The sequence below is a fragment of the Pocillopora verrucosa genome, chromosome 9, assembly GCF_036669915.1.
Source record: "Pocillopora verrucosa isolate sample1 chromosome 9, ASM3666991v2, whole genome shotgun sequence".
In the NCBI taxonomy this organism is placed as follows: Eukaryota; Metazoa; Cnidaria; class Anthozoa; order Scleractinia; family Pocilloporidae; genus Pocillopora; species Pocillopora verrucosa.
In genome coordinates this window covers 13,459,811-13,486,196 of record NC_089320.1, presented here as the reverse complement: position 1 = coordinate 13,486,196, position 26,386 = coordinate 13,459,811, and the positions used below count along the sequence as shown (strand labels likewise).

Below are 26,386 nucleotides of genomic sequence, written 5' to 3'. Positions count from 1 at the left end.
CAACACTACTGACATACATCAGTAAAAACAAGGATCTCTCAATCAGTCAATCATTCTAAGATAATCACATGCGCTGCACAAAGAGAAACTATTTCGATCTTTTGTGTTCTATAGCGTGAAAAAGTTATTTCTGTAAAAAAAATGATTCCGTTATTAATTGAGACCGCGGAATCTTTTTTCGTCAAATATTACATGCACGTAAATACCTTCCTCGTAATGCTTTGCAAAATCTTAATCCAAGAGCGGTATAGGTATCGATATAATATCAATATGTGATATTACTGCAATTTATTTTTAGCACTTAATGTTTTTGCGTTATTCTGTTTGGCGAAACAAATCCTACGTCAGACATAATGAGCCTTTCAAGTATTTTCAAGATTTGTGAGATGTTTGCATGAAAAAACGACCAAAACATTTATCTAACGATTTTGGCTCTTGTTGATTCTAACTGATGGCGAGTTGATGTTGCTTTGCAAGATTAGAAAACTTCAAATTCCTTGAATTTCGGAAAGCATGATTGAAACTCAAAGCAGTCAAATATTTTTTATCTTACATCCGGCCCTCGGTAATGTGTTCGCCTCCCATTTCTTGGGCAAGTCACTTTGCTCAAACACCCACCGTTCTCCACCTAGGAGTAATGGTAAGTGAGTACCAGCGAACCAGCAGACCATCAAGAAGGAGAGGTACCGCTCAAACATGCTACAGATAACACGATACCTTCCCGAACGAGAAGCCATTTTGGCACATGATCTGACTTACCTCCCCAAGGTGATAAGCAGATCTTCAGATTATCAAGTGCAATTAACTCGAGATTTTCCTCTCACTGGGAATAGTGCGCTAATTGCAAGTTCTCCTGTTGGAATTTAATCCAGGCTGTTTTAATTGTCCCTCATTTAACTCACCCTTGCCAATTTTCGCTTTTCGTATGTTTCTCTTAAGGTTTTCCTTGATGTTTAAAGCATCATTGTGATATCACAACTAACTTTCTGTCTAGTTAGTTCGCTCTGACGAAGTCTGAAATAGCACGAGACTTAAACCTGCTTAATCTTGAGCATCGAGTTAATAATCAAACACTGCACTTACAAAGGAAACCTCACAACTTGTTTATGATTTTTTGAAATAAAAGTTATGAAGCGAGCGCATACAAGAAATCCCATCTTGATGCGCGAAAAAAAATAATACAAAAAAAAAACGATTATAAAAGAAGTAAATTCAGTTAACGATGTCGCTCAAACTTCTAATTCAATCAATATCATCATAATCGAAAAACAATTATCTCGTTAATTTTCCCTTAGGCATCTTTTTCCTTTTAGTTCCCAAACCGTTTTACGACAAAAGTCTCCTACGCGCGCAATTCGAGATCGTTTTGTCGCTTATATCAATATTCATCGCTTGCTGTGGGCCTGAGAAAATATATTGGAGTTTAGATACCGATTTCATGCCCTCTTTTATATACTGGTACATTCATTTAGGCTGAGTCACGAATTGCGCAAAACAAAACAAGTGTGCGTAGTGGCGGTTTCCTTAGGCGTTCGAAAGAACTGAGAACGACGAAGCCGAGGAAGCGACTCTTCAGGCGGCTATGTACTCCTTGCCACTCCTCTTTAAGCTCTGCCACACGAAACTCTCACAGAACAGCCATGTACGCAAGCCAAATGCATCAAGAAAAATACAGTTACACTCTCAAATAATTTTTCTACTTTACAATATAGATGGTACTCCAAAAATTATTTTAATCCTCTAAATGTGAATCACGCAGTCGAAATATTTCTCAATATAATCATGATCCAGCAAAACGTTATCGGCTGAGGGTTTTGTTTTGATACGATGCTAAATTCTCCTTATCTATTTATAAGGAAAGGGATGGCAACTGGTGGGAAGAATTCCTAATCAGATATCGGGAGGTTTTGAACGTCAATGATCCAGTGACATGACGTTTCCTGAGTCGCCTTGGGGTCAAAGATTCAAGAGTTGGCAAGAAAATTCCCGTTATACCACATCACTCAGTCTTGAAAGAAACTTATCGAGACTTCCAGACTCCTCAAGAGATAAATTGACATTGCGAGACCAGCGTTACTTGCCGAAAATTCCACGCAATCTGTTGTTTTTAAGAAGTGTTACTAGTCAACCTTGATATTGATACGCAAATATAAATCAGCATGTTATTCTTTTCACAATCAATGATTACTTTTTTATCAACATAACAACGAAAAGCTGTTCCCAACATCTTGAACAACGTAACAGAGAACAAGGAAAGGTAATTTACTCTCGGCGACACTGGGCAACATTGTCTGTTCGTAAATTGCTTCAAACCGGCGCGCCATTCAGTATTCTTTAATATATGATTGTGCTTCTCCATGAATAAAAGCAACATCGAAATAGAACCGAGGTAACCTCAGACTTAATATTGTCCGATTTGTTGTGGACAGCCGATGCGTGATATTTGAAGTATTTCCTGCTCTGCGCGCTGAAAGCAAGATCTTAATTGCGCGGCGGTAACTAGAAATTATGGCAAAAATGATGCGGTTCGACACTCACGCCTTCTACTGAGGGGAAACGTTTCTATTTTTGAGCAAATTAAGTTTAGTAATGAACTCCTTTGTGTACTTTTAAGGCTCGTGGAATGCGTGACGGGGAAAGTGCGTCAAGTAATGTTTACTCTGAACGTCATCACCGACCTAATTCTCGCAAACAATTTTGCCTACCAGCTATACGTCTTCACCCTAAGGCAAAAATCTTTTATTGTTATAAGATGATTTGATTCACAAGAAATTCAAGATGAGTGATTCACTTCAGTGACCATTTGATTGCCCAGCTTTCAGAAAGAATTTGGTAGATCGCAACCCTTTTATAGACACCTTTTTTGTCCAAGGAGTGCGTGACTAGCATTGAAAGACACTTAGTGTTAGTTTAGTACGAAATTAGCAATATTCGCGCAGTTCTTCGATGACACAGCCTTCTATACAGCACTCCTCCACGACAGTGTAGGACTTACGGAATCTCCCACTTGACGATAGGAACTCCGAAGCTCTTCTTTTTTCCCACACTAAGTCATGTGCTGCGAAATAAAAATGATTGGCCAAACTGATTTAAAGAAAAAGAACCCATATCACTTTTATACACACCCTTGAAAGTTTTAAATACTAAATATTAGCCACATTGCCAGACTCAGAAAAACAACCTGACAGTTTAAAAATGGTCTCGAATGACAAACAAACATACAAGCAAGCAAGTCATGGTGTTTTAAAAGCGTAAAAATCTTTTGGTAAAGTTCAAAATATAATTAAAAATCAACAGAAAACCCGTACTAGAATAAGCTTTGTGTTCGTTACAGATTTCTATGAACGTTTTACTGAATTATACTTCGCTCATTTTGGGATACAGCGCCTGTTTCTTATTTTTTGCCTTGGAATTTTGCGCGAGAAATTGGCTCCATGGGCGGCCAAAAATTGATCCCCTCGCAATTTTCCCTTGCGCATGCCTGATGTACGCCGCCATTTTTGAATCGTGCTCAGTAACCTTGCCACTTATTATTGACGACGTAACAAAGACTCATCTCCCGACGACTTGCCTGTACTAAACAAATGGGCGTTCTTGACACTTGCAATAGCGAAAACAGCCACTGTTTATGAAGCACGCGTTGTGGTTTTGGGTTTGGTGCCAGATCACTGAGATGTTTAAAAATGGAGGCGTCTATAGTTTACGTACCAACATTTTTGTATAAGATCAATTTTAAATAAGGTTTAGGTTTTAGGTTTTAGGTTTACAAGCAGAATGTTTCATGGTTAGTTATATTTTTTTTTTGTTTCTAAGTTGCACTGAATTTGGTCAGAAGTAGGTAGTCACACTCAGGTTAATGTATTGTTTCATTATACGTTTATAGCTCAGCCGTTTATTGCAATATCTTACCATCTCTCATTTCTCTTGCGTGTATTCCGCAGATCTGTTTAAAGGCTGACACAATTTGATCTCCGCAAACTTGAAATGAAATGGGTCTTCGAGGAATCTCGTTGACTTTGCAGTTTTCGACGCAAGGTATAGACTGTTTCGAATCTGAGCCCGCAGTCAAGATACTCATGCACAATATGATGGTTATTCTATTTGACAGAAGAGTTGTCATCTAAAATGAAACCAAAAAAAAGAAACAGTTTATAAAAGGGGAGCGAGCATCAAAGCACACATTCATGATGTACGTTGGATCATTTTCTTCAGGTGAAAGTTGTCACCTTCAGGTTTAACCCTTTAAACCCCCTAGGGTGACCAGCATCTAATTTCTCCCTACAACAATACAGCTGAATTATTCATTAAGATCATGAGAATAAAGAAAATGATCGCAAACCTAAGAATCTGTGATTATTAAACGAATTCTCCTTGTCAGTACCAAAGGAAATGTATGGAGACGGGTACGGAGAACAGGGATATTGATTTTAGGGTGTAAAGGGTTAACGGATCAATATCAGTATCTGGGCAACTGCCCACCTACCCCTCCCCTAACCCAACAACTGTCTATTGATAACAAGTTAGGGTTAATGTTGGGTTAGGGGAGGGGTAGGTGGGTAGTTGCCCAGATACTGATCTTGATTCAGGTTAACTTCCTGGATCTCTCCTCCCCTCCTTGGTCTTCGTAGAGGGTCTCAATGGGGTAAACTGATAGCTGTGAAATGGCCAAAAAAAGTTAGGCGTAAAAATTGGCAAATTGCAACCGCAAGTCGTAAAAAAATAACTGATAAAGAAAATTGCTGGTGACAACGTTTGCCGTAAAATCTATCACCCCATTGAGACTCTCTTCCTTTTAAACCGAGGGAAATTAAAAATTGAATCGGATAAAATTGAACCCCAGCATCATGACACTTTCTTGACGATAGATACAAAAGTTATGCAAATTTGAGGTCATTTGAAAAACAGTCTTTTTTTCTAGACAGTGGAGTGCCACTTGAATAAAACATTTCCTATATACCAGACACAACTACTGAATACAATTAAAAGAGAAGAAAATGGCAAAATATTCGTGTATAAACCAATGTAGACCATTGAAATAAAAATTTAGTTGTTTTGTTGTTCGGTTGAGGGTAGATTGTATAACTCATCATAGCTTTTCACAACTGAATAAAACAGCTAAGACCGCCATTTCTCTGCTTTTTTTTACCATTCTTAACTACAATTATAAACAATTTTTTCTCTTACTTGTAGAAACTCCTTTCATGGATAGAGATTAAAAGGAACATTAACAATGACGGCAAGAATAATGTAAGGAAGCCACACTCACTTACGAAATGGATCAGTAATGTTGTAAGCTCAGCGTCAAAAGTTTTCAGTCCACTTTGGAACGAATTAGAAACAGCGAGTTATCATTAAAATATTCAACAGTACCTTGTTTTGAGTATTTCCACTATTTCTCCACAAAACTGGTTTTGAGTCGATTTGAGAGGAATAGGTCGCCTGTCTGATTCTTTTCAATAATAAGACCGTTATGACTTTTATTACGCTGGCTATTGTCGTTGAATAATTCTTTATTGACCAGCTCTTTATAAAACATTCATCAATTTGCCTTTTTATCAGGTATAAGTTGACATGATAAGTTGACATGATTTTCATTTATTATTTAATGAGCTACTCGTTGACGTGTATTTAATTTGACCAAGGTCAATTCCTTTCTTTTTTTTTTTCGATTTGTTTTTAAAATATTACCTCATCTGAGCCCGATTGCAGAAAATATAGCTTTCAGCGGCTTGCATTTTCCCAGTTTATGTGAAAATGTCATCGATAAGGACTCCATCAGCAGTTAGACAATATGGTCCGGTTATTTACAAGAGCCCAAACCCAAACCACGGTTATGCACAATCAGTGAGCCTCAGGGATTCTCTAGAAGAAGATTGATTTAATTACATAAATTTCCTTCCGCTGTCAGCTTTCGGTCCCCTTCACGCTGTTCACGCAAATAAATAAACGTTTTTAGTTTTAAACAACGACTAAAATTTAATCAAACAATCAGACCCATAATTTTGCTCGCTGAAAGACGAGTTCCGTCACGTGACAGTCATATTTTGGGTTTTCCATATCTATTCAGTAATAATAGTATGGATCATTTTATCATATGCTTTTTAATATGCAAGTTTGAGCAGTACTTAATGCAAGTCTCGCAGTTCCATTTGTTTTTTTTCCACCGCGAACTACACGTCCTATGCGTGCTTTCACCTCTGGACTATTTGCGTACACTATACATTTTCCCACGTACGCAATATTTTTAAGGATTTTGCAGACCTTGCTCGACTCGAAAAACTTTGTTTGCGCAGCTGAAAATACACCGAAAAACAAGACATTTGAGAAAATTATGCTAAATTTAGTTTAACTCGAGGAAAGAGTTAACTTGTACACTAACAAAACATTGGTCCGAAAACTGTTCAAAATATTTACCAAACACCTAAAGAACAACTGGTCAAATTTAGTTCAACTTTTTGTTTTTGTTCTATTTATGGAGGAAAATTTCCTCGTTGCTCATAGTTCATAGATAAAAGATTCAGTCATATTATCGCGTCTGAATTCACGCTTAACTAGAAAAGCAAACACACAAACTGCGTTTATTTCGATCAAAAGAGGTTGCAGTTACGGCAAGGAAGTCCTAATCGAAGAGGGGACACATACAATTTTTTAACTAAACTACTCCTTGTTAACCTTCCTGTTAATTAGACAACAAACTAATAAGCTAAACTTCAGGGAATTAGGTTTGCTGAGGTTTTTTAAGACTACGTGTTCCTGACTATCGTGTTCCACAGGGTAACCAAGCGTACGTGATTTCATTTGATAAAAAAACAACCCTGGCGGAAGATGCCAACATGTTCATATGCTGCCCTAGAAGTCACATCGTGCAACAAATAGAATCAGACCTCAGCTCTAAATATGTCACACATGATTGAAAAGTACTTAAGCTCCTTGGTTTTGCTTAAAGCAAGTTAGATGAAACTATTGAGGAAGCGATTCAGAACCAACGGAAAAACTTTAAAAAACTGAAGTGAATTTGAGCTAAGACTTCTAGGAACACAACAACATTGAACCAGTAAAAACAACTACGCGGCCACAGTATGACCAACATCTAGCTAGCTGACGATGATCGGAAACAATCGAGTCGTTAGTTTCCTCGTGAGGATCAAGGTGTGTAAACAAATTTCTGTTTCATATTTGTTGACTTAAACTGTAAAAGATATATGGATTTCGTTCATTGTAATTTTGTTTTGTAAACGTGTCCTGACGTTCGATGTGTTTAGAGCTGAAGATCTATCAATTTTTCAGTGAATGTAAATTTGTAAAATTTAAAACTCAAAATGAATTTAAAGAAGAAACGACGTTTTCAAGTTGTCGAATACTTCCGTTTTATTCCCGGAAACCGCCGGAAAGCCGAAGTGCCGAAAATTCCAGGAAAGAGACCTAGCTTTGAAGAGAGCGGACCACTTATGATACACCAGCAAGAATTTCGTTTTTTTCAAAAAATGTTAAGGCTTAAAAAGACTGTGAGTGCTCATTTTGTTCTCTTGTAATGCTGAAAATGCTTCAATAACTTCTTCAAGCCTCAAGCACCGAGAAGACAAGAATAACTGTGTCAGAAACTAAGGAGGAAACTGGGTTTCCACCGACTATTTTTTCCACGAATTGTCCTTTCCAGTCGGCGATCTTCCGCTCCGGAGGATAAATTCTTTGAAGAACGAGCTGGAGTAGGGAAAACCTGTCAAAGATTGACAATTTTTCAGCAAACTACTTTGCATGATTTGTATTGATATTCAATAGAGTTAGATAGTTCAATCACTGTACTGCTAATTCAAAAAAAGGAAAAAAGAGGCCGGGCTCAGAGGGTTTCGACTTGATTCTGACACACCGTCAATTTCGCGGATATCTTCGATTTCCTGCGAAGAAAACTCTCTGCCAATGAATATGCTTTCAAATCTGTGCAGAGCTTTGTTATGGTTGGTGAGTACAACCAGTGCAAATTATGCTAATCGAAACTGAATAAATAACATGTTTTGAAAAGCCGGGTCTATTCGGACGTGAGAATTTTTTTAATGCGTAATTTTTTTTATGCGTAATTACACCCGTTTCGGTTTCTAATCTAAAAATAATGATAACGTATAAGGCAAATTTTTGGAAGTATGACTTCCTTCCGATGTCCTTGCAATGATTACCGCTGGAGAGAGGTTATGTTATTTCTTTCGAAATATTGAAATGAAAGCCGGACCTCCCGGAAGTACAACAATTGCGATTAAGACGGGAAACTGGACACTACAATCATCGTGATGAATCAAGGTGTCAGAGACAGATAAGTTTCTCAAGAAAAAGTTAATTATGGAAACTTTTCACGTTTCTATGAGTTTTAAAACGCCATAAGATGCGAAGAAAAAACTTACAGATGGATTGGTGACCTTTCAAACCGAAGTACATACTAAGTTCACCATGTTTTATTCGAAGAAGAAAAAGGTGAGAGTTGTTCTTACAATGCTGAGACGCGTTCGTTTCGTTATTTTTACCCATCTCTCATTATAAGTTTAATTTAGATCACTATTAGTCCATCTAATATCTCTAAGATCACTGTTTGCCTTTCGTTATACCGAAGACTGATATTGATCCTCAAAACATATCCTTGTCATGCGTGGTCGAACAGAAAGAAATATGGCGCATTTTTATAAATATAGGTTGCTCTTTCTTGCCCAACTAAGCCCCCTAGAAGACATGTTCATGCACCTCACGAGCAAGTTTATAACATTTGACCTCCTAAGTTGATATTTAACGCGCATAGGCCGATGGAAGACGGACCTATGTTATGTTGTGTTAAGTTTCATTTGAAATCGTGTTCACGCTGTTGTGAAATCCTGTCAAATCTGTGTTCGCTGCAGAACAAAAGGATTTTAATCCACACGTTGTTTGCGAGAACCGCAATTCACTAGCCATGAATAATACAGGAATTTAATTTTTAGTGAAGAACATTTTCACTTTCATAAATTGAGAATTGAATGTCCACATTTCATAATGAATTTTAATGACTGTGTCATCGACGTGAAATCTAAAGTGATTTTCGAACTTTAACCACGACACAACACGTTGTGGTTTGACTGATCTTTTCCCGTACAAATTTTTTTAACAAACAATTTTTTTTCTTGATACTTGTTGTAGTAATGAGTAGAAACTAAGGAAACATTGATGAACTATGCCAAGCTTTCGAATGAATATGTCTGTTGCAATCAGATTATTGCAAAAAGAATTCAAACTTCACGTGGCTGTAGATTTAAGTTACTACATACCAGTAAAGAACTGATCCATGCTTAGCATACATATATCCAGTTATGGATACACATGAGAAGTTTGGAGAGCATGAAAGAAGCATAAGAGTTGCTAGAGGCGCAGCCGAGAGGAACTCTAGCTTCTTGAGTGTTTCATTTTCATTTTGAGCTCCAAAAGGTCTTTCACAATCGGGATAGAGCAGGAAAAAATCTTGAAAGTTTCTAAACCTCAGGGCTAGACTCAATGAGAACTTTCAGCTGAAGTGAAATTGCACATCTCATGTGATAGATGCATGGGCATGCAGTACTTAAGGATTTTTAGCATGGTAGCTCCTCAGAAAATAGTCATGCCATGTGCACATGCTATGTTATAGTTATACTTAACTGCATTAGGCAAGAACTCTCACGGACTTAGGGATACAGCAGACCTTCAAGGGTTACTTTTTTGGAATCTTTTTTTTCATGTCATATCAAACCAGCACTGCTATTTTAACTAAGTTTCCCAGAAAAAGTTTTTTAAAATAATAGTATTAAAATGAGCATGATTTATTTACTTACATTACTCTCGAAATAAATTATGTAGCATGCCCAAGTTTGAAAAGACAATTACAACTTGTCACCATAAATGACTTGCAAAATATCCTGGTTCTTGAATTCCAATCCTGTACACATCTCCTGATTTCACTTGCATGCTGTCTGTCGGGTTCCCAGTGAATAGAGAACCGGAAAGATAGGCAATAGTCCAAAAGAAGCATGACTGAAAGAGAAAGAGATTATAGAAATTTCATCCAAATGGATCAGGGCTCATGGTTAGAGTAATCTTCGCTGCTCCTCAGACAAGTGACCAGTAAACAAATTATGCTGCAGCTGCTTGAGCCACTTTTAAACATAAAAAATTAAAATCAAAATTACCAGCTAGTGAATTGAACTAAGGTCTGTCACAGGCAAAAAAATTATTTTCCTGAGAGTCCCCTGAGACTCTGCTGAATGTCTCCATGTTTCTGACATGCATTGGTTGTGACATTTCCAGTTTTCAGAGTGTTGACATAACTTGACATGTGGTCACCCAAAGGCATGAACTGTGGGCAAAACTTTGGAAGCCAAAAAGAAACCTACATGTATATAGACCTTGTTCTTATGCAACTGTGTCTTCTTTGAACAAATTGCTTGGCTGCGAAAACGCTAAAGGCTAATTTCAAATTTTGGACTTAAGACTCCTGAGATACCAAAGTAAAAAAAAGGACATTAGGGAATTCCATTATATCCAACTGGTCCCCTGCAATGGCTTCCAATGTAACCCTTTTCACTTAATTTTGATAATCAAACTTGACAGCAAGATTGCAGAGGAACCAATTAGAATATCAAATAATCTCCACCTAGTTTTGATGAGAAACCCCTTGAGGATTTAAATTTTGATCAAGGTTCATTTGTGTTGTCAGATTTGATACCCAATTAATTTGTTCAAAGTAAATCTTCCACTTTGACTTCTTGCACCTCATTTAGTTTACGTCTAGATCAAAATGAAATGAACTAAATTCTGCTAAATGGTGCATTTCATAACCTTGCTATTAATTTTTATATAGTTTATAGTGGTCCTGTTCAAATAATGCATTAACGATTTTTTTTGCAAAGTGATGATCTTGTCATCAATCGTCAGAGGTCTTCTCAAAAAGTTTGAAGATCCTTAAAGATCTTGGAAAGAAAATAAAAGACCCCTGGAGATCTTGGCAAGAAAATAAAAGATCTTTGAAGATCTTTATAAGAAACAGAAAGATCCTCGAAGATTTTAAAATTAAGTCAACACAGCACATCATATAGTACAGGATTGGAAAGAATTGACATTAGATCACTCTTAACAGCCTGAAAATCTGAAAGGTCTTGACATAGATCACCTAGATATCACACCATTCTTACAAGCAATAACAATAATTGAATTGTGATGGCTACAGTCACTGTGATAACTCTCTGTCATAAGATCCTGTTAGAGACTTGATCTCAAAAAAAGGAGGCATAATCCTCATGTGCTTTTTAACATACTGTGAGGGTCTCCCAGAAAAAAGAATTTATCCAAGGATCTGCTGGATGACAGTTTGGTAAATCTTCCACTAAAAAGTACATTTGGTTTACTGAAAGGTTTGAGATTTTCTTTGGTCAATGGTGAAAATGAAAGGTTTTTTGCAGAAACAACAAGAGAGTGCTTCCCTTATTAGAAAAACTCACTTATGAAAGAAAAATTGGCAATCAAGCGATATTGCCCCATAACTGTAAGCTGTGCTAGTGTACCTGTTGGAGAAAGAAATTGTTCCTCTTTCTCTTTTTTTGAGAACAAAAAACAATAACAAAAGTCTTTACAATTTAATTTTGTATCTAATATAATTATATACTGGTAAGTGGCAATAATTGCCACTTACCAGTATATAATTATATTAGATACAAAATTAAATTGTAAAGACTTTTGTTATTGTTATTGTATTCAAAATTGTCCTTGCCTGAGGGTAGCCAGTGTTAGTCAATGGTGAGGCAGTCTATCAAAATCTAATCAGTCAGTTATGAATACATGCTGGGATAACTTGTTTATTTGTTATGCCTATTTTCCTGGCTGGGGATCTGCAAAATGAAGTATCCAGATGTGTTAGTAGATAGAAAATGCAAGTGAGACCAGGAGAAGAAAAATTCAGTGGCTTATAACTTGACCCACAAATATTCCTTTTGTCCCACCAAACAAACTCTACAAGTATTATGTAAGGTCTAGTGAAACTGATGCTGTTGTTTGTCAAATGTTAACAGGACAAGAGGAGTGACTCAAACCCACCTGTCAGCCCTGGCCACCACATTATTCCACCAGAAGACCTAAAGGCTTTAGAAGAAATTGGCGAAGGGCAATATGGTGTTGTGGAACTGGGAGAGTGGAAACCGCCAAATGCAAAAGATAAGGTACAGTTGTAACTATACTATTGAAAAACAGGGGTTGCATAGCATCTCAGTTCTTTCAAAAACAAGTACGGAAATTTGCCAACTAATATCAAGAGCCCCTAAAAGTATTGGTAGTATAGTGTTGGCTCTGGCTAAGAGAGTTAGATCTAGCACACTAAGCAAAGGCTTACTGATGATAGATGCAAAAGACAAATCTTTTTTATTATTATTATTTATTATTATTATTATCATTATTATTCCTTTTTTTTCACTTTTAAGAACTCCTCTAGGAGTGAACAGATCCAGGATTTTTCTTAGGAGGGGGTGCATTTCTTAGGCGTGACGTAATTGATGGTTGACATAAACAAATCTTAAAAAGGAGCAAGTATGAAGCAAACAGCTTACGACTAGGCAATAACATGCTAAGAACTGCAGAAAATACATACAATAGCTAACAACATAGCAGATTTTTTATGACCTTGAGCTTACATTAGAAAGCAGCCAGTCATCTTAGGGGCAGGGAGGATGTGCACCTCTCCCTGAGATCCACTGCCATCTGCAACCCAACTAGTGACAAGAATCTAGTAAAATTCAGCACTCATTTCAAGTAGCTCGTATCACTGGTCAGCCAGAAGCCCTTTGAGGGTCAAGCTCTCTTCATGGATGGAGATGGGCAACATGGGAGTGAAGTATCAAAATACACAATATTACTCAATATCAGCCAGGTCTTTAACCCTTGCTTCTCAACTTAGCATTCGGCATGCTAATCAGTTGGTTACTGAACTTTATACAGAATTTCGGAACTCTTTCAAAGGAGGAAAGCCAAAACAAGAAATCAGAAAAGTGATAAAACTAGAAATCATGGTTTAGTACAATCAATTTGTTTTTTATGTGTATAGGAGAACTACCTGAGTGTCAAGCTTTAACTCTATTTACATGACTTGCCTTTCCTGTTTCACATATTAATTCATGTATATCAGATGCAGACAAGTCTATCTTATCATTTAAATAAGGGGGGTAAGTTTCTAATGAAACTGTGGTGTTGTGTTGGTGGGAGAGTATAACAGGGTAATTTACAGTGTTGTATTATCAACTGAGTTTGCTTGATAACATAAATTGGCTACTGCAAAGAGTTAAAAGCTGATGTTTCAAGTGGTGGTCCTTTGCTAGAGCAATTGTTGGATACTTGTGGCAGTCAATTGCTCTGACAAAGCACTACACTTGAAACATGACCTTTTAACCTTTTACCGTAATTTCCAGCCATTTGCCCACAGGTAATCTGTTGATTTTGCATTTAACATGTGCCACTGCAGGTATGTGACAATTTTAAAATCTACTGGTAGTTGAATTGAAAAAAAATTCTCACCCATATGCACCTCACCTCTCAAATGAATTTTATTGAAGAGTGCCACAAAGTGGCACGAAAACATGATGCATAATTAGTTGCGTGAAAAACAAATTGTTATCAGCACATGTGTAAACAAGACCTTGATGGTGATAAAAATAATCCAAAGATATCCAGTGCATCAGTAACAAATTTCCATTTAACACTAGCTTGAGCTAAAGAAAATTTTCCAGTTTTAAGAGACTTGTTAGGCCAATAGAACCGGAGATATCTATTTTTTGTCAGAAATCGCCAACAGTACTTTACAATTCAAGTTTTAACACTCACTTAGCTTTCTTTTAACAAATCAACATGGCGCTGAACAATCGCTCACAAAAAATGTGGCCACAAATTCACATTCTGTCAAGTATGAAACATTGAGATTTGGGCATGGGCCGCTAGTGTTTTTACTGTATAATTTTATCAATAAAGTACATGCTAATATTGACACCGAATTGTGCATGCATCTGAATTTCTTTGACCCTTAAACTTGACAAAGAAGCTTTCAAGTTTTCAAAAGTTAGATCAGACAACTTTAAAAAGACTGAAATGTATCACCTTAATGTCATGTTTTCACCACCAAAAAGTTGAATAACATAACATGTGGGTTATCCACCAGTGCAGGTAATCTGTTGACTCTTTTTTTTGCCGAATGCAATAATCTGCCGGTGTGGGTAATCAGCCATGCAGGTAAACAGCTGGAAATTGCAGTAACTCCTGTGAGTGACCAAGACAGAATTTCTCCTCACAATATCAATACAATATCAAGCAGACAAGTGACAAGAATAAAGATAAAGATCAATTAGGGGATTATTTGTTGATTAAATACCATATTCTCCAAACTAGCATCACAAAGAACTGTATGGCAGACAGTAAGGAGAATTGCTAATGAGTTCATGGGAGTTAAAGGGTTAACTCTTTACAGTGGCCAATTTACATTAACTTAGTTGATAATACTAAATTATCTTGTCACATGACCTAGTATAGTATTATAAAAGACTATATAAAGAATCCTTGTACGCAGCCATATATGATGGTGCTTGCAGGGTCCGAAAAAAAAAAATTGTCTGGCCCTGTGACATGCAAGTTGGAAGAAGAGAGGGGGAGAGAAAGAGTGGTCATATGATATAATGCCTGTTGAATGAGTTAGGTTGGTTACATGACAAAACAGGGTAATTTAGTATTATCAACTGAGTTGATTGTAAACTGGTTACTGTTAAGAGTTTAAAAGCTGACATTTCACACATTAGCCCTTTGTCAAAGCAATTGGAGGAATAGTAGGTTCTTTGTAGATTTATATGCAGAGTTTAGCTCTGCCCAGGTTAGGTCTGGCTAGTCATTAAGTATGAACCTCACTGTGCTTATACCTAAGATCCCTCGACCTTGAGCCCAACAATTTCCTATCTGGCCATCTCACTCAGTCAATTACCTGGAGCTCATGATAATCATGATTACTATTTGGATTTTATTACCAGATACTTGTGGCAATCAAATCCATCAAGGATACTGGCCAAGAGCAGCTGAGAGAGGTTCTAATGGAAGTAAATACAATGCAACGACTCTCTCATGATAACATTGTTAAATTGTTTGGCGTTACTCTTCCCTCAAGAGATTCGGATCAACTAAAGCTGGTAATATTCTGTTTTCACTGAGTCATTTCTCTTGTGCCAGTTGGTGTTATCAAGTTGAATATCATCAACTTCTGTCTTATGGTAATCAAAGCCATTGCAAAATTTTGAATTTAATTGGTTAATATCAAGTTTCATTTCAAATTTTTCTTCCTCCAGACTGAGTGCCATTACTGAAATTAGATGAACCATCAGAGAGTTAAACTGTTGGTATATTAAGCACTAATGCCCCCCTTCCCCCCTCCTCCTCCCCCCAAAAAAAAAGAAAGAAAAAGTTTCCCATTTTTGAGATTAATCTACAAAAAATTATTTATTTAATGCACAAAATACATACAACTCTATCTAAAACAAGCTCTGAAATACAATTCCTCAACAAAAAGTTGGATAAATAATACTTTTTTTCCTTCTTTGTAATAAATATTGGACTTGAATCTGAAACAGAACAATTAAGTTCTGGGAACGAAAGCAAGCTGCACACTTTCCCACCAGAATTAGACAGTGAATGACAATTTTTGCTAGTTTCTGTTCTATTGTGAGCAATTCCTTGTTATGATTTCTTTTAGAAATATGATTTAAGGATAACTCCCACTCCCAAGTTAGAGACTGAACTGTGACCAACGAAAAAAAAAAAATATATATATATATATTTATATATATAATTATATCTGCCAAAGTGCTCCATCAAGTAATTATGGTAATGTTTTTGTACAGATAACAGAATTTGCTGCTTATGGTTCTCTGGAAGAAAACCTCAAGAAGAACGAAATAGAGATATGCCAGGTGTCCTCATTTTGTAAATTTGCCATGCAAGTAGCAAACGGAATGAGCTACCTGGCCAACCAGAGTTTAGTCCACCGTGATTTGTCTGCAAGAAATATTCTTGTTTTTGAACCAGCTTTGGTAAGTACAGTTTTTTTTTTTATGGGAACATATTTCCACATGTCTGGGAAGGTATTAGAAAGAGCAAACATCAGAGACATAATTTGGTCCAAAAAACCCAGACACAGATACACTTTGATACATATGTTTCTTGTGCTTAATTATGCTTTCAGAGTTTGTGTACATTTAATGGGAAACTTAAGCTATTAGGATAACTTATTAATGCGTTATGCCTAGTTTTCTGGCTGGGGACCTGCAGTCAATGAAGTATCCAGATGTGATAGTAAATAGGAAATGCACAGTGAGGCCAGAGCATGATTTTTGGACCCAAGAAAAATTTTAATGGACTATAACTTTACTTAAGAAACTTCCTTTCTTCCCACAAAACAAAAGTCTCCAAGTAGTATGTATTAGGTCTTGTGAAGTTGATGTTGATGTTGTTGTCTAAAGTGAAATTGATAACCCTAGGTCATGCTTTTGGTCAACTCCTCCGAAAATTGGTCACCAAAGTTGTGTAATTGGGGCAAAAAGACAAAGGTGGTCAAAGAAATGGGATCAAGTGTCTTTATTTTTTCTTATAAGATGAGAGATCTCAAGCGTTCTTTAAACTCACACTGGCTATCTAGTGTGGGTTCCTAGTGATAGTGACCCCCTTTGAAGTCCACCCAGACAAAGTTTGTTTCCTCTTGTAAAGAAGTTGTTAAATTAGCATGTTATTTGTCACACTATTTTTCTTTCATAATGCATAATCTGAATTGGGAAAATTCCTTTTTTTTTTTTTTTTTTTTTTTTCATAGCACAACCTATCAGAATGCCTGATATGTACTGTTACCTTTACATGGACATGTAGACATATACCCATCCTGGCATTTTCTGTCAGGTTCCCAAGTAATTTATTGTTTCTTTTAAATGTAGTCAGGTGTGGAATAACATTGTGAATAATGAGGCCTCACAAATTTTGTTTTACAGGTGAAGATAAGTGACTTTGGATTAGCTCGCTCACTAGAAGGAGGAGCTTCTGCACAGATCACAGTTGACAGAAAAATGGCAGTTGCTTGGTAAGAAGATTTCTGTTCTTTGGCTGAAATTGTTCAAAACGTATCTTGTTATTTATGTTAAAATTATCCACAAGCTTTAGGCTCTTTTTTTCTGTTTGTTCAAGAAGGAAGACAGCTTATTCTTGGAAGTAGAAAGGGTAAAAGATCACCTAACAGCAAGCAGCTACGGCTGCTGCGGCTTGTAGTCAAAATTGCTTCCATGAGGCAGATAATGGGCTAATTAAGTCAAAGCTCATATTTTTTTTAAATATTACTTAATTTGTTGATTTAATTTCAGATAATTTTTAGATAGGATTATTGGAGATGACGGGTGGGTGGGGGCTTATTTTTAAGCTGTTTTCAATGACCATCTAGTCAGTTCAAAACATGAAATTATTCCCTCAGTGTGCGTTTGGTACAAACTGATAGCAGGCCTTTCCCTTTCCTTTTATCCACGTGGGAGAAACTTTAGCATTCAGCAGAGTGAAAGCAAGATAGTGAGATTTTGATGCTATAACTAGCAAAAGAAAGGGAGGAGCCAGAGGAGAGGAGCAGGCCCCTCACCACCCCTCCCCTCCCCTCGTCCTATGCCTTTCACCCTTCTTCTGCTCAAAAAGGAAAAGGACTCTAACACAGACTATGATCATAATTCTGATGGATCTTGCAATATTGTTGATTATTTTTTGACCTTGGTAAGTTTCTAAACTGGAATACGTCAGTGTTGAATATTGACACTGAATATTGACGTTTTATTTTCCCTTATGTTTTTTAATTTTTTTTTTTTTCAGGTTACCACCAGAGTCCATAAAGGAGAATCAGTTTATACTTCCAAGTGATGTGTGGAGTTATGGGATCACTCTGTGGGAAATGTTTTCCTTTGGTCAAACCCCTTGGGCTGAAATGTCACTTCTACAGGTATGACCAAGACTTAAAGCAAGATGTTTACTTTACAGTGTGTCTGTATTAAACTAAGTGTTAGCAAATGACTGCAGGCTTACTCTTTATCTAAAACCTGAGAAAGTTTCCACTGCTGAAATTTTTTCTTTCTTTTGTTTTTCTTTCCACACAAATATACTCTCCAAATTTTGTATAAGAAAAACAACCAAATTGACTATTTTACACTCTTACCTAATGGAAGTAGTTGTTGTTGTTGTTGTTTAAAATGACTTTTTAGTTTATCCCTAACACCTCAATATTGTTATGTATATATCCTCCATTAATTGTTCTTTATACAGTTCTTGTGGCACTGACAAGGAAAATTATTTTTTTGTTGAAACTCAAGAGCTTTTCAAATTTGTGATTAGTTCCGTAATTCTCATGACCCTAATGTTTAGTTCATCAGTGATACCTTGGTGAGAAATTAGATGCTAGTCACCCTCACGGGTGAAGATGAATTACGAGGTCCAATGAAACATAAATTTTGTGATTGTCATCTCTTACATGTTTTAATGTACGTGCAAGCCTTTTTGTGTTATGAACTTATCTCTAAAAGAGCTAAATTAAATTGTCATTAAAAAGGCCTATTCACCATTGAATGCTCTTGTTCGTGTTGGATTTCTTTAAGATCAAGATGATGCTTGTAAATGAGCCAGACAAACAACTTCTAAAACCCGATGCATGTCCAGATGGTTTTTATGACGTCATGTTAAGCTGTTGGAAGCGTGATGCTAAAGAAAGACCGAGTTTTGAAGAAATTTACAACATCATATCGAAAGTGAGCTGAATATTTTTACCCACTTAAAAAGATCAGCCTTGCAGACTTGACGTGAAAGTAGACCCATGTTAATGGTATACCTTGTATTTAGCCGGCAGAACTTAAGTCTAATCTCCTTTGCAGCTGCTCTATGGGATGTCACGCAACCCTTTAAGGTTCTGCGTGATATCCCAAAGAAGTTTTGTTATCTTGGTGAAAGGACACAGTTATTTCGCCTGTAGACTATGTTATAATACATACTTATTAAGGGTTATCGACAACGGCTTAGAGAAAATCGAGTTCCACCTTTCCGTTTTGGCAAGAAACTCTGATATTTTCTTTTCTTAGAGCATATAACAAGACAAAAGTATGAGCAACAACTTTCGGAATGCTGCCATTTCTTTTCAAACTCAACTCTTTCTCCCAAAATTTTAGTTCCAGCCTAAGGAGGCAATAACAAAAATCGCGCACCACACCAAGGAGGAGGGCCATCTCAGTTACAAGAATAAAGTGAAAGTGACTATCATCAGAAGGTAAAAAAGGAAAAAGATTTGAGATAATTTTTTGAGTACTGGTAGGTGACACATGTGAGGAAACAAACATTCGATCCAACACTAACGGTCACCTCCCCACAAGGGAAGGCCCCTGACTTGTGTGTAGTCTTCTCTCTGATTTTGACAGTGAAAGCGCGCGAGAGGTGCGCGCTGGGAAGATGGGAAGGGAGGAAAGTAGTACTAGTCTTTCTCGACCCCGCAGCGGCGTATTTAAGTAAGAAATGACTAGGGACGAGTCAGAGACACCTACCACCCCCGTTAGGCTTTATTGAAAACCTATAAAAATGAATGAAGCCTATGTTTTAGAGATCAGTGAAAAGGTTTTCATATCCAGAGATCTTAAAAATGCACCTATCTTACCCAGCAAAACCCATGAATGTACCTCCCAGTGGCTCTCACTCTATTTCAATTGATTGGTCATGCATCAGAATATCATAAACAGACGCAAAAGTTAGAACCCGCAGCGCACGACCACCGTGTAGAGCCCAATTGCATGTGTACTTTTTAAACTGGGATTGGTTTTTTTAAGTTGCAGACTCTTTTTATTGTACTCTCTGATTGTATTTACAGAGGAAAGAGAGGTATGTGGTATGTTCAAAGTGAATGCGGTAAAACAGGGCTGGTGCATGAGAGGAACTTGGACTTCAACAAAAAAGCCCTGCAAAAACATGCAAGGTATGGCAGTGCCTGTGGTTGGCTTTTATTAACCCTTTGACCCCATAGATTGACTAACATCTAATTTCTCCTTACATTATCACTCGTAAATCACACATTTAGGTCACAAGAATAAAGGATATGATCAGCAACTAAAGAAGCTCTTGATTGAAACACAAATTCTTCTTGTCAGCACGTTGGGAAATGTATAGAGAACAGTATGGAGAATATGCATACTGATTTTAGTGTGTAAAGAGCTAAAAAGTCTTGAATAGACGGTTTTATTCAGTAGTGAAACCAGATTAGTAATCAGACTGAACTGACTCAAAGTAGTGTACTGAATCACCGGTTATCTTTATAGCTGTCTCAAACTTGTTGCGAGCTCAGCTGTGTATGAACTCTGTTCGAGAGATGCTTTTCCATTCGCGGATTAACCAGTGTCGTTGAAAATATATACATATAGCCTTCTTGAGTAGCTCACTTAAGCTAGTGTTCGGAAGAAACTACGGTTTTGAAATTGAAACACATCAACAATCACAACAAAAAAAGTACAAACTGAACCAAGCGGAGACTTAATCTTGTGCACGTTGCGGTTTAATGTGCATTCGTCTCAATTAGGAGAAAAACGTGGATTAAACTTCAGGTGCGACTGCTCTCAACACGGGAAAATGAAGTACTGTTTCAAAAACGAGTGCGAGGGTTTCATCACGGTTTCCAAACACGAGAAAACTGATAGAGCACGAGGCCGCAAGCCGAGTGTTTTTACTGTTTTCGACTGTGTTTGGAAACCCTGATGAAACCACATGCACGTGACGGAATTGGCGTGTCTTGGTTGGATGATCACCTTATGAATAATTAATGAGTTTGAGGAAAAGCAATCAAATGTTGAGTCTTTTTTGTCTGTTCCTTTTTAAAAGGTTTGCCAAGGCAAACCTACTAGTTCTGTCAGCGAATAGTCAAAGAGTTTCCCATGCTAACAAGTCAAGTATAATTTTTTCCTAAACAGTAACAATCCAACGAGTAACATCGGGCGACCATTTAACATTTCAAGAAAAAGCTCCCAAAAGGGGTTGAGCCATTCGCAAAAGTAAGTTCAAACATTGATTCTTTTTTGTTATTAAACTAACTTAGCTCGATTATCACAGACATTCGTATGTGCTAAGAGAACAATTCAAACATGACTCTAGACTTTTGGGCACTCTGAGAGAAGCCACGTGATCTCTGCGATGTATCCCTATAAAACTCCCTCCCCGAGACGTGGTTTGAGTTCGAGTTACTAAATTCACTAGCAACGAAAGGTGGATCAGGGTAAATAAACTATCATAGAGAATGTAGAGTTTTACTTTTCCTACCAAACAACCACAAGAATTTCTTCAGGAACTAACAACTGTGCTAAATACCTTTTACTAACACATGAACACAGTTCCACCCCCTCTTGCGCCAAATTTCTTTCGGCGATCGCACTCGAAATTACCCATTTTAAAGATACATTTTTTGTTTCCTTTTTTCTTTTTTGTTGTTTTTTTTTTTTTGCTTTTTTTTACTACAGAGGTGCCGCCGCCACTCCTGGGAAAACGATCACTGAGGTTGTAGAGGACAGAGGCGTTAAAAATTTGATAGGTAAGTCTAAAAATTGTGCACAGTAGGTCACAAACTGAGTCAATGTACTTCCTTTAGAATTTGTAGAGTTAAGGAAAAACTAACATTTCAATCAATTTTTTTTTGTAATCTATTGTGCGTTTTGACCTTTAGTGACCTGCGGCTATAGAAGGTTTATTCATACTGGGGTCAATCAACTTACTTTTCACCATTTTCTCGTTTCTTATCAAATCCACATCTTACTAGTACGATTGTCGATAGAGTGTTATATGAGAGGATAGCCAAGGGGTGTCTTTATCCGTTTCGCGTACGAATTTAAGTTAAAAAACAGTGGTCACGAAGTTAAAAGGGAAAACATAAAATCTCTCCTTTTGTGTATAATACTCCAGGGAAATCTCGAGGTTTCCCCGAAGTGAAAGAGAAAAATCACGAGTCCCGTATATTTCAAAAGGCAAATCACACCTGAGACTGGTTCAATTCACGAATCACGTTCGCCTTTCTGTAAAATTAACGCGTCACATGTTAATTTTGGCCTCAATCGCACGTCACCTGTGAACCCTTGCGAGCCATACAAAACTAGAACCAAAGTAATCACAACGGCCAATCACAATAAAGTTACACATCAGAAGGAACCAATGAGAATTCGGTGTAAACAGAACGCTGAAATCGCAAGAAAAGTGCGCATGACCAACTCACCTGGTTTTAATTTTGCACCTGATTGGTTGAGAGTGTGACCCCATGTCCTCTCTATCAACTTCACAGCACAGAAAATATAACCAATGCCATCCCAGTCTTATTTTTAACTGACAATTGAAAATGGCTTTTGAGTACTGTCCTTGATGGCTCGTGTTCACATCTTCCGTTAGTGAACCAATGAGCGGTCAGGGTTTGATTAGTCTGCCTTTAGGACCAAAACATCAGGAAAGCACTGTTTGCCTTATGCCTTTCTTTTCATTGTTTTTTTTCGTTTTCCTATGTTTATTCTTTAGAGGGAGGAAAGACGGAAATCGCACCACCAAACTCTCTTCTTGTTATGGTTAATTAAAATTGAAGATACTAGAGTCAAAATTATTTTTTGTTGTTTTCTTCAAAGGGTTCCTCTAGATGTGTGTCCCAACGTTTGTTAGAAAGGCAATTTCGAGGATTTCGTTGTGACGCCTCATTTTCATCTTTGTTTTTTTTCCCTAGACTTTGGTGATGATATAGCACACGACCCCACAAATCCGCTTAGTCCAGATCGTTACACAAGTCACTCAGGCATAGACCACGGGAATATACCACAGGCTACTACTGCTGCGCAACGCCCTGTGTACATTCCCATGGTTGACAGGAAGTGTGCCCCAGAATTTGTTCCTGAGGATAGATATCCGGAGGAAAGAGTTTTGAGTTTGGAGGAAGACTACATGAGTATGGACCATCAGAATCGTGTTCCTCGAGGCAGTGATGCCGGTGACTATGCCGCGCTAAAGGAGGACGCAAGCATTCCTGAACCTTTAGCCTCTCCCCAGGTTACATTTCCTCGTGGAGCGTTACCGAAGACACAGTCGGAGTCAGAAGCTCATGGATTGGAAACCGAACAGGAATACGCTGTTCCATGTACAACATATAAGGACAGAAGTGGTTCGACAGACGAACCCTCACTCGAGCATTCATCAAGCTCGAGTCAAAATGCTGGTACACACACGCTCCAAATTCCTCTTCGTCTAAACCTTCAGACAATGAATTCCTTGGGAACCGGTAGAAGCTGCCCACCTGAAGGAATATTATCTTCGAGCCCTTTTGGAACATCACCGAGAAGGAGACCTATCCCAACCCCGAGAACAAAGAAACCTCGACCAGCTTCCGATGGTGATGAAAATTTCTTCGATATTAAAGACAATTTGCCCAGAAGTTCGAATTTAGAGAGTATTTTTACCCCAGCCAGGCCGAATGGGACCCAGAAGTCCGTTTATAAAAAAGTACCTCCGCCAATTCCTATTCCATATCATTGCGCAAAACGCGCGCCAAAAACGACTGAAGATCGTAGCAATGAAGTGGGTCTCGACGAAATTGCTGAGCTGAGCCTGGAAGGAAGGCCAGATGAGAGAGATGATGACGAGCACGAGTTCCAGTTAGAAATGCAAGACCAGCCGTCGGAAGCAGACTTAAAGTCTGAGCAACCATTGAAGAACAAACACTACATCATAGTCAAAACTCCTGTTTCCATTGGGGATTCTTTAACATTACCAAATTCACACGGTCAAGAATTGTCGAGCAGGTCCCAAACTGCTCTTGGTGCAGCCCATAATGGCTATCCAATACAAGACCGCGTCTATGAGAACGCCAAAACGTTAAATCCATCACCAGGTAGCCAGAGAGATCTTTCACCCAATGGAGAGGATGAGTTTGAAGATACTCAACCAATTTACGACAAACCACTCAATTTACCAATGCCACCAGAAATTCCACCGGAAGTCTTAAACCAGCCCCCACCCTCCCGCGATAAACTCTTTGGTGGATCCTTGAGTAACCAATTTTCCGTCCTAACTAGCTGGGAGGATGCGTCGGGTATGAATGATTGGCCCCTCGGCGTTGAACACGTGAATGCAGTGAACCAACTTCCAAATTCGGCCGCCCAATTTGTTGAGCCACACGAACCATTCAATCCTGTTGGACCTGCCAACCCAAATGAACTTGTTGATCCGTTTACCCAACCTGATGATCAAGTTCAAACTTCCGAGGAAGGGACATACGGGGAGGAGATAGATGGAGGGATCCGTGAGATTCGCCGAATCTGTGGGGAAGAGTTGGCTCGAGACTGGTGCTATGCAGCTCTGTTACAGTATCAAGGTGATGTGGAACAGGTTGTTCGAATTGTCAAAATACAAAAACTGTCAAAAATCACCGGCAAATCTGAGGTGTTTTGTGAAAGAACTTTGACACACTGTTCTTGGGATTTAAATCGAGCAGCTGAATACATTTTTCAAAATTTTGAGGACAAAGAAGTATAAACCCTCTACTTTGGTAGGGAGAATTTTTGCCACCTGAGCTTAGTCGGTTGTCGCCGTTGATATTCAAATCAAATGTATACCTGTTAACTCTTTAGCTCCCACAAGCGATTAAGGTGTAATTTGTCCTTTCGATTCTACAGCAGTTTTCAAATGACTGTTCAAAAACCCAAACCAAAGATACCACAACACCCATTCATAGCAAAGGTTTGCGTCATCATTGGCCACTGAGGACTCAAACTAAAAACAGGCAAACTACCAAAAGCGCGGGAAAACGCGGACGACCAAGTCACGATTTGTTTTCGTTCGGCTTGTGATTGGTTCAGAGCATGGTACGAGTTTTATTGATCAATCACAGTCCGAATTAAAGCGAAACCAAAGCAATCCCGGATTACTTTCGACACTCAACGGAAAATTACGATAATATGTTGTCTTAACAACAGATTATGAGAACAGATAAGCTTACCAGCTGGGGGTGTTATCTTGTTCCAAAACCAAATTTGTTAGTATTATTTACCATGAAATGTGTTGCAGTTAGTGGGGAGACTTACTTATTACATCTTGGGAGTAAATGGGTAAAAACGTTTATTTTGACTTTCCGCGCTTTGAATCAGTATTGGGCAACATTCAATCTTAGAATAGAATTACTGGGATCTAAACCTGAATCGAGTTGGATTTCTAGATATTTTCTCAGAAAAATAAAACGTAATTATATCAAGAGTAAGAGTCACCACCACGGCTGAAATACTGGTTGAAATCTTTGAAACTTTTTAAGCAAAAATTTTTAGAAGGGCAAGACTTCCTGAGACACTTGCGCGAGTGCAAAAAAGCCTTGTGTTTTAGAAGAGTAAAGTGTGTACAAAACCATTGAGGACAAAGAAAAATTACCTCGTGTCCAGGCTATTGAGAGTCTAACTAAAGTGGATTCAACTTGATTCAACAGCGTGCAAGTGATTCAGATCGTCACGCGGGAGCGAGAAGTCCCGCTTGTCTACTTTCTCGCGTGCGAGTGTCTTGCTTTCGTACAAAATATTTTAATTGTGAAGGTTATCGTTCTCACATGGAATTTGTTGCAAAAGAAACGAATTATTCCAACCTGTTTATAATGACATTAAATTGGAGAACTCTTTGAGATGCCTTTTTTTAAAAGTTTTTTTTTCTGTTCGTAATCCCCAAAAGCTCTCGACCTCGTCCTCTCTTAATCCTTTACACTCTAACATCAGTATGTATATTCTCCATAGTGTTCTCTATACATTTCCCAGGTGCTGACAAGGAGAATTTGAGAGCTTCTCTAGTTGGTAATCATTTCATTTATACCCGTGACCTCAATGTGTTATTCAGAAGTGATATTTTAAGGAAAGAGGGTTAATAAAATAAAACTTGATTTATCAAATGTTATAGCAAGAAATATAGACATTGAAATCAAATGTTATAACTAGAAATACAAGCCTTGAAATGATTACGATTATACATAGGATAGTTTATTTGTGTTTTGAAGCTATAGATTATCAATTTTTACCTCAAATTAAGTGGCTTATTTAGTTCTATATTTTATTTATGGGCTGTCGAGTCACAGTAAAAAATAATTTTCAGCTGATCACTCTATATATACCAAATGTAGTTATTAAATGTTGTGCAAATAATTCTCCTCCTGTTACCTTCCAGCGCACCAGACAATTAAAGTGAATCCGAATTGGCACCTTCCCTCGAATAACCGACCCTTCCCCGGCAAAAATGATAAATAAGCGCTTGCTTCCCCTGTTTTTGTACCTGAGTAATCATGTTCCCCATACTA

The 26,386-nt window shown here is 37.8% G+C and overlaps 1 protein-coding gene and 1 long non-coding RNA gene across 3 annotated transcripts; one reads left to right on the top strand and one right to left on the bottom strand.

The window, feature by feature from the left end:
* Positions 1-2,717: 2,717 nt before the first annotated feature.
* On the bottom strand, positions 2,718-5,509 carry LOC136283217 (uncharacterized). The gene is made up of 3 exons (XR_010718640.1): positions 5,371-5,509; positions 3,910-4,120; positions 2,718-3,058 (listed from the first exon to the last, which is right to left on the bottom strand). It is a non-coding gene; the product is annotated as an uncharacterized lncRNA (long non-coding RNA).
* Positions 5,510-6,957: 1,448 nt separating this feature from the next.
* LOC131775400 (uncharacterized) lies at positions 6,958-26,295 on the top strand. Of its 2 annotated transcripts, none has more exons than XM_066171670.1 (12): positions 6,958-7,149; positions 12,057-12,197; positions 15,036-15,191; positions 15,900-16,088; positions 17,037-17,125; positions 17,893-18,019; positions 18,669-18,818; positions 19,233-19,330; positions 19,922-20,026; positions 21,012-21,092; positions 21,555-21,625; positions 22,793-26,295. In XM_066171670.1, exons 1-12 carry the CDS (start codon positions 7,105-7,107, stop codon positions 24,592-24,594), a joined length of 3,054 nt encoding a protein of 1,017 aa, XP_066027767.1. In that variant the 5' UTR covers positions 6,958-7,104; the 3' UTR covers positions 24,595-26,295. The 2 variants fall into 2 exon arrangements, with proteins under 2 accessions (XP_066027767.1, XP_066027768.1); XM_066171671.1 differs by lacking the exon at positions 6,958-7,149 and adding an exon at positions 8,211-8,463 and having other exon boundaries at positions 12,051-12,197.
* The last annotated feature ends 91 nt before the right edge of the window (positions 26,296-26,386 follow it).

Excerpts from the sequence above, each read along its gene's own strand:
- LOC131775400 (XM_066171670.1), top strand. The coding sequence starts at position 7,105 with ATGATCGGAAACAATCGAGTCGTTAGTTTCCTCGTGAGGATCAAG. Across the intron at positions 16,089-17,036 it reads TTGTTTTTGAACCAGCTTTG|GTGAAGATAAGTGACTTTGG; the intron begins GTAAGTACAGTT and ends TTTGTTTTACAG. Across the intron at positions 17,126-17,892 it reads AGAAAAATGGCAGTTGCTTG|GTTACCACCAGAGTCCATAA; the intron begins GTAAGAAGATTT and ends TTTTTTTTTCAG.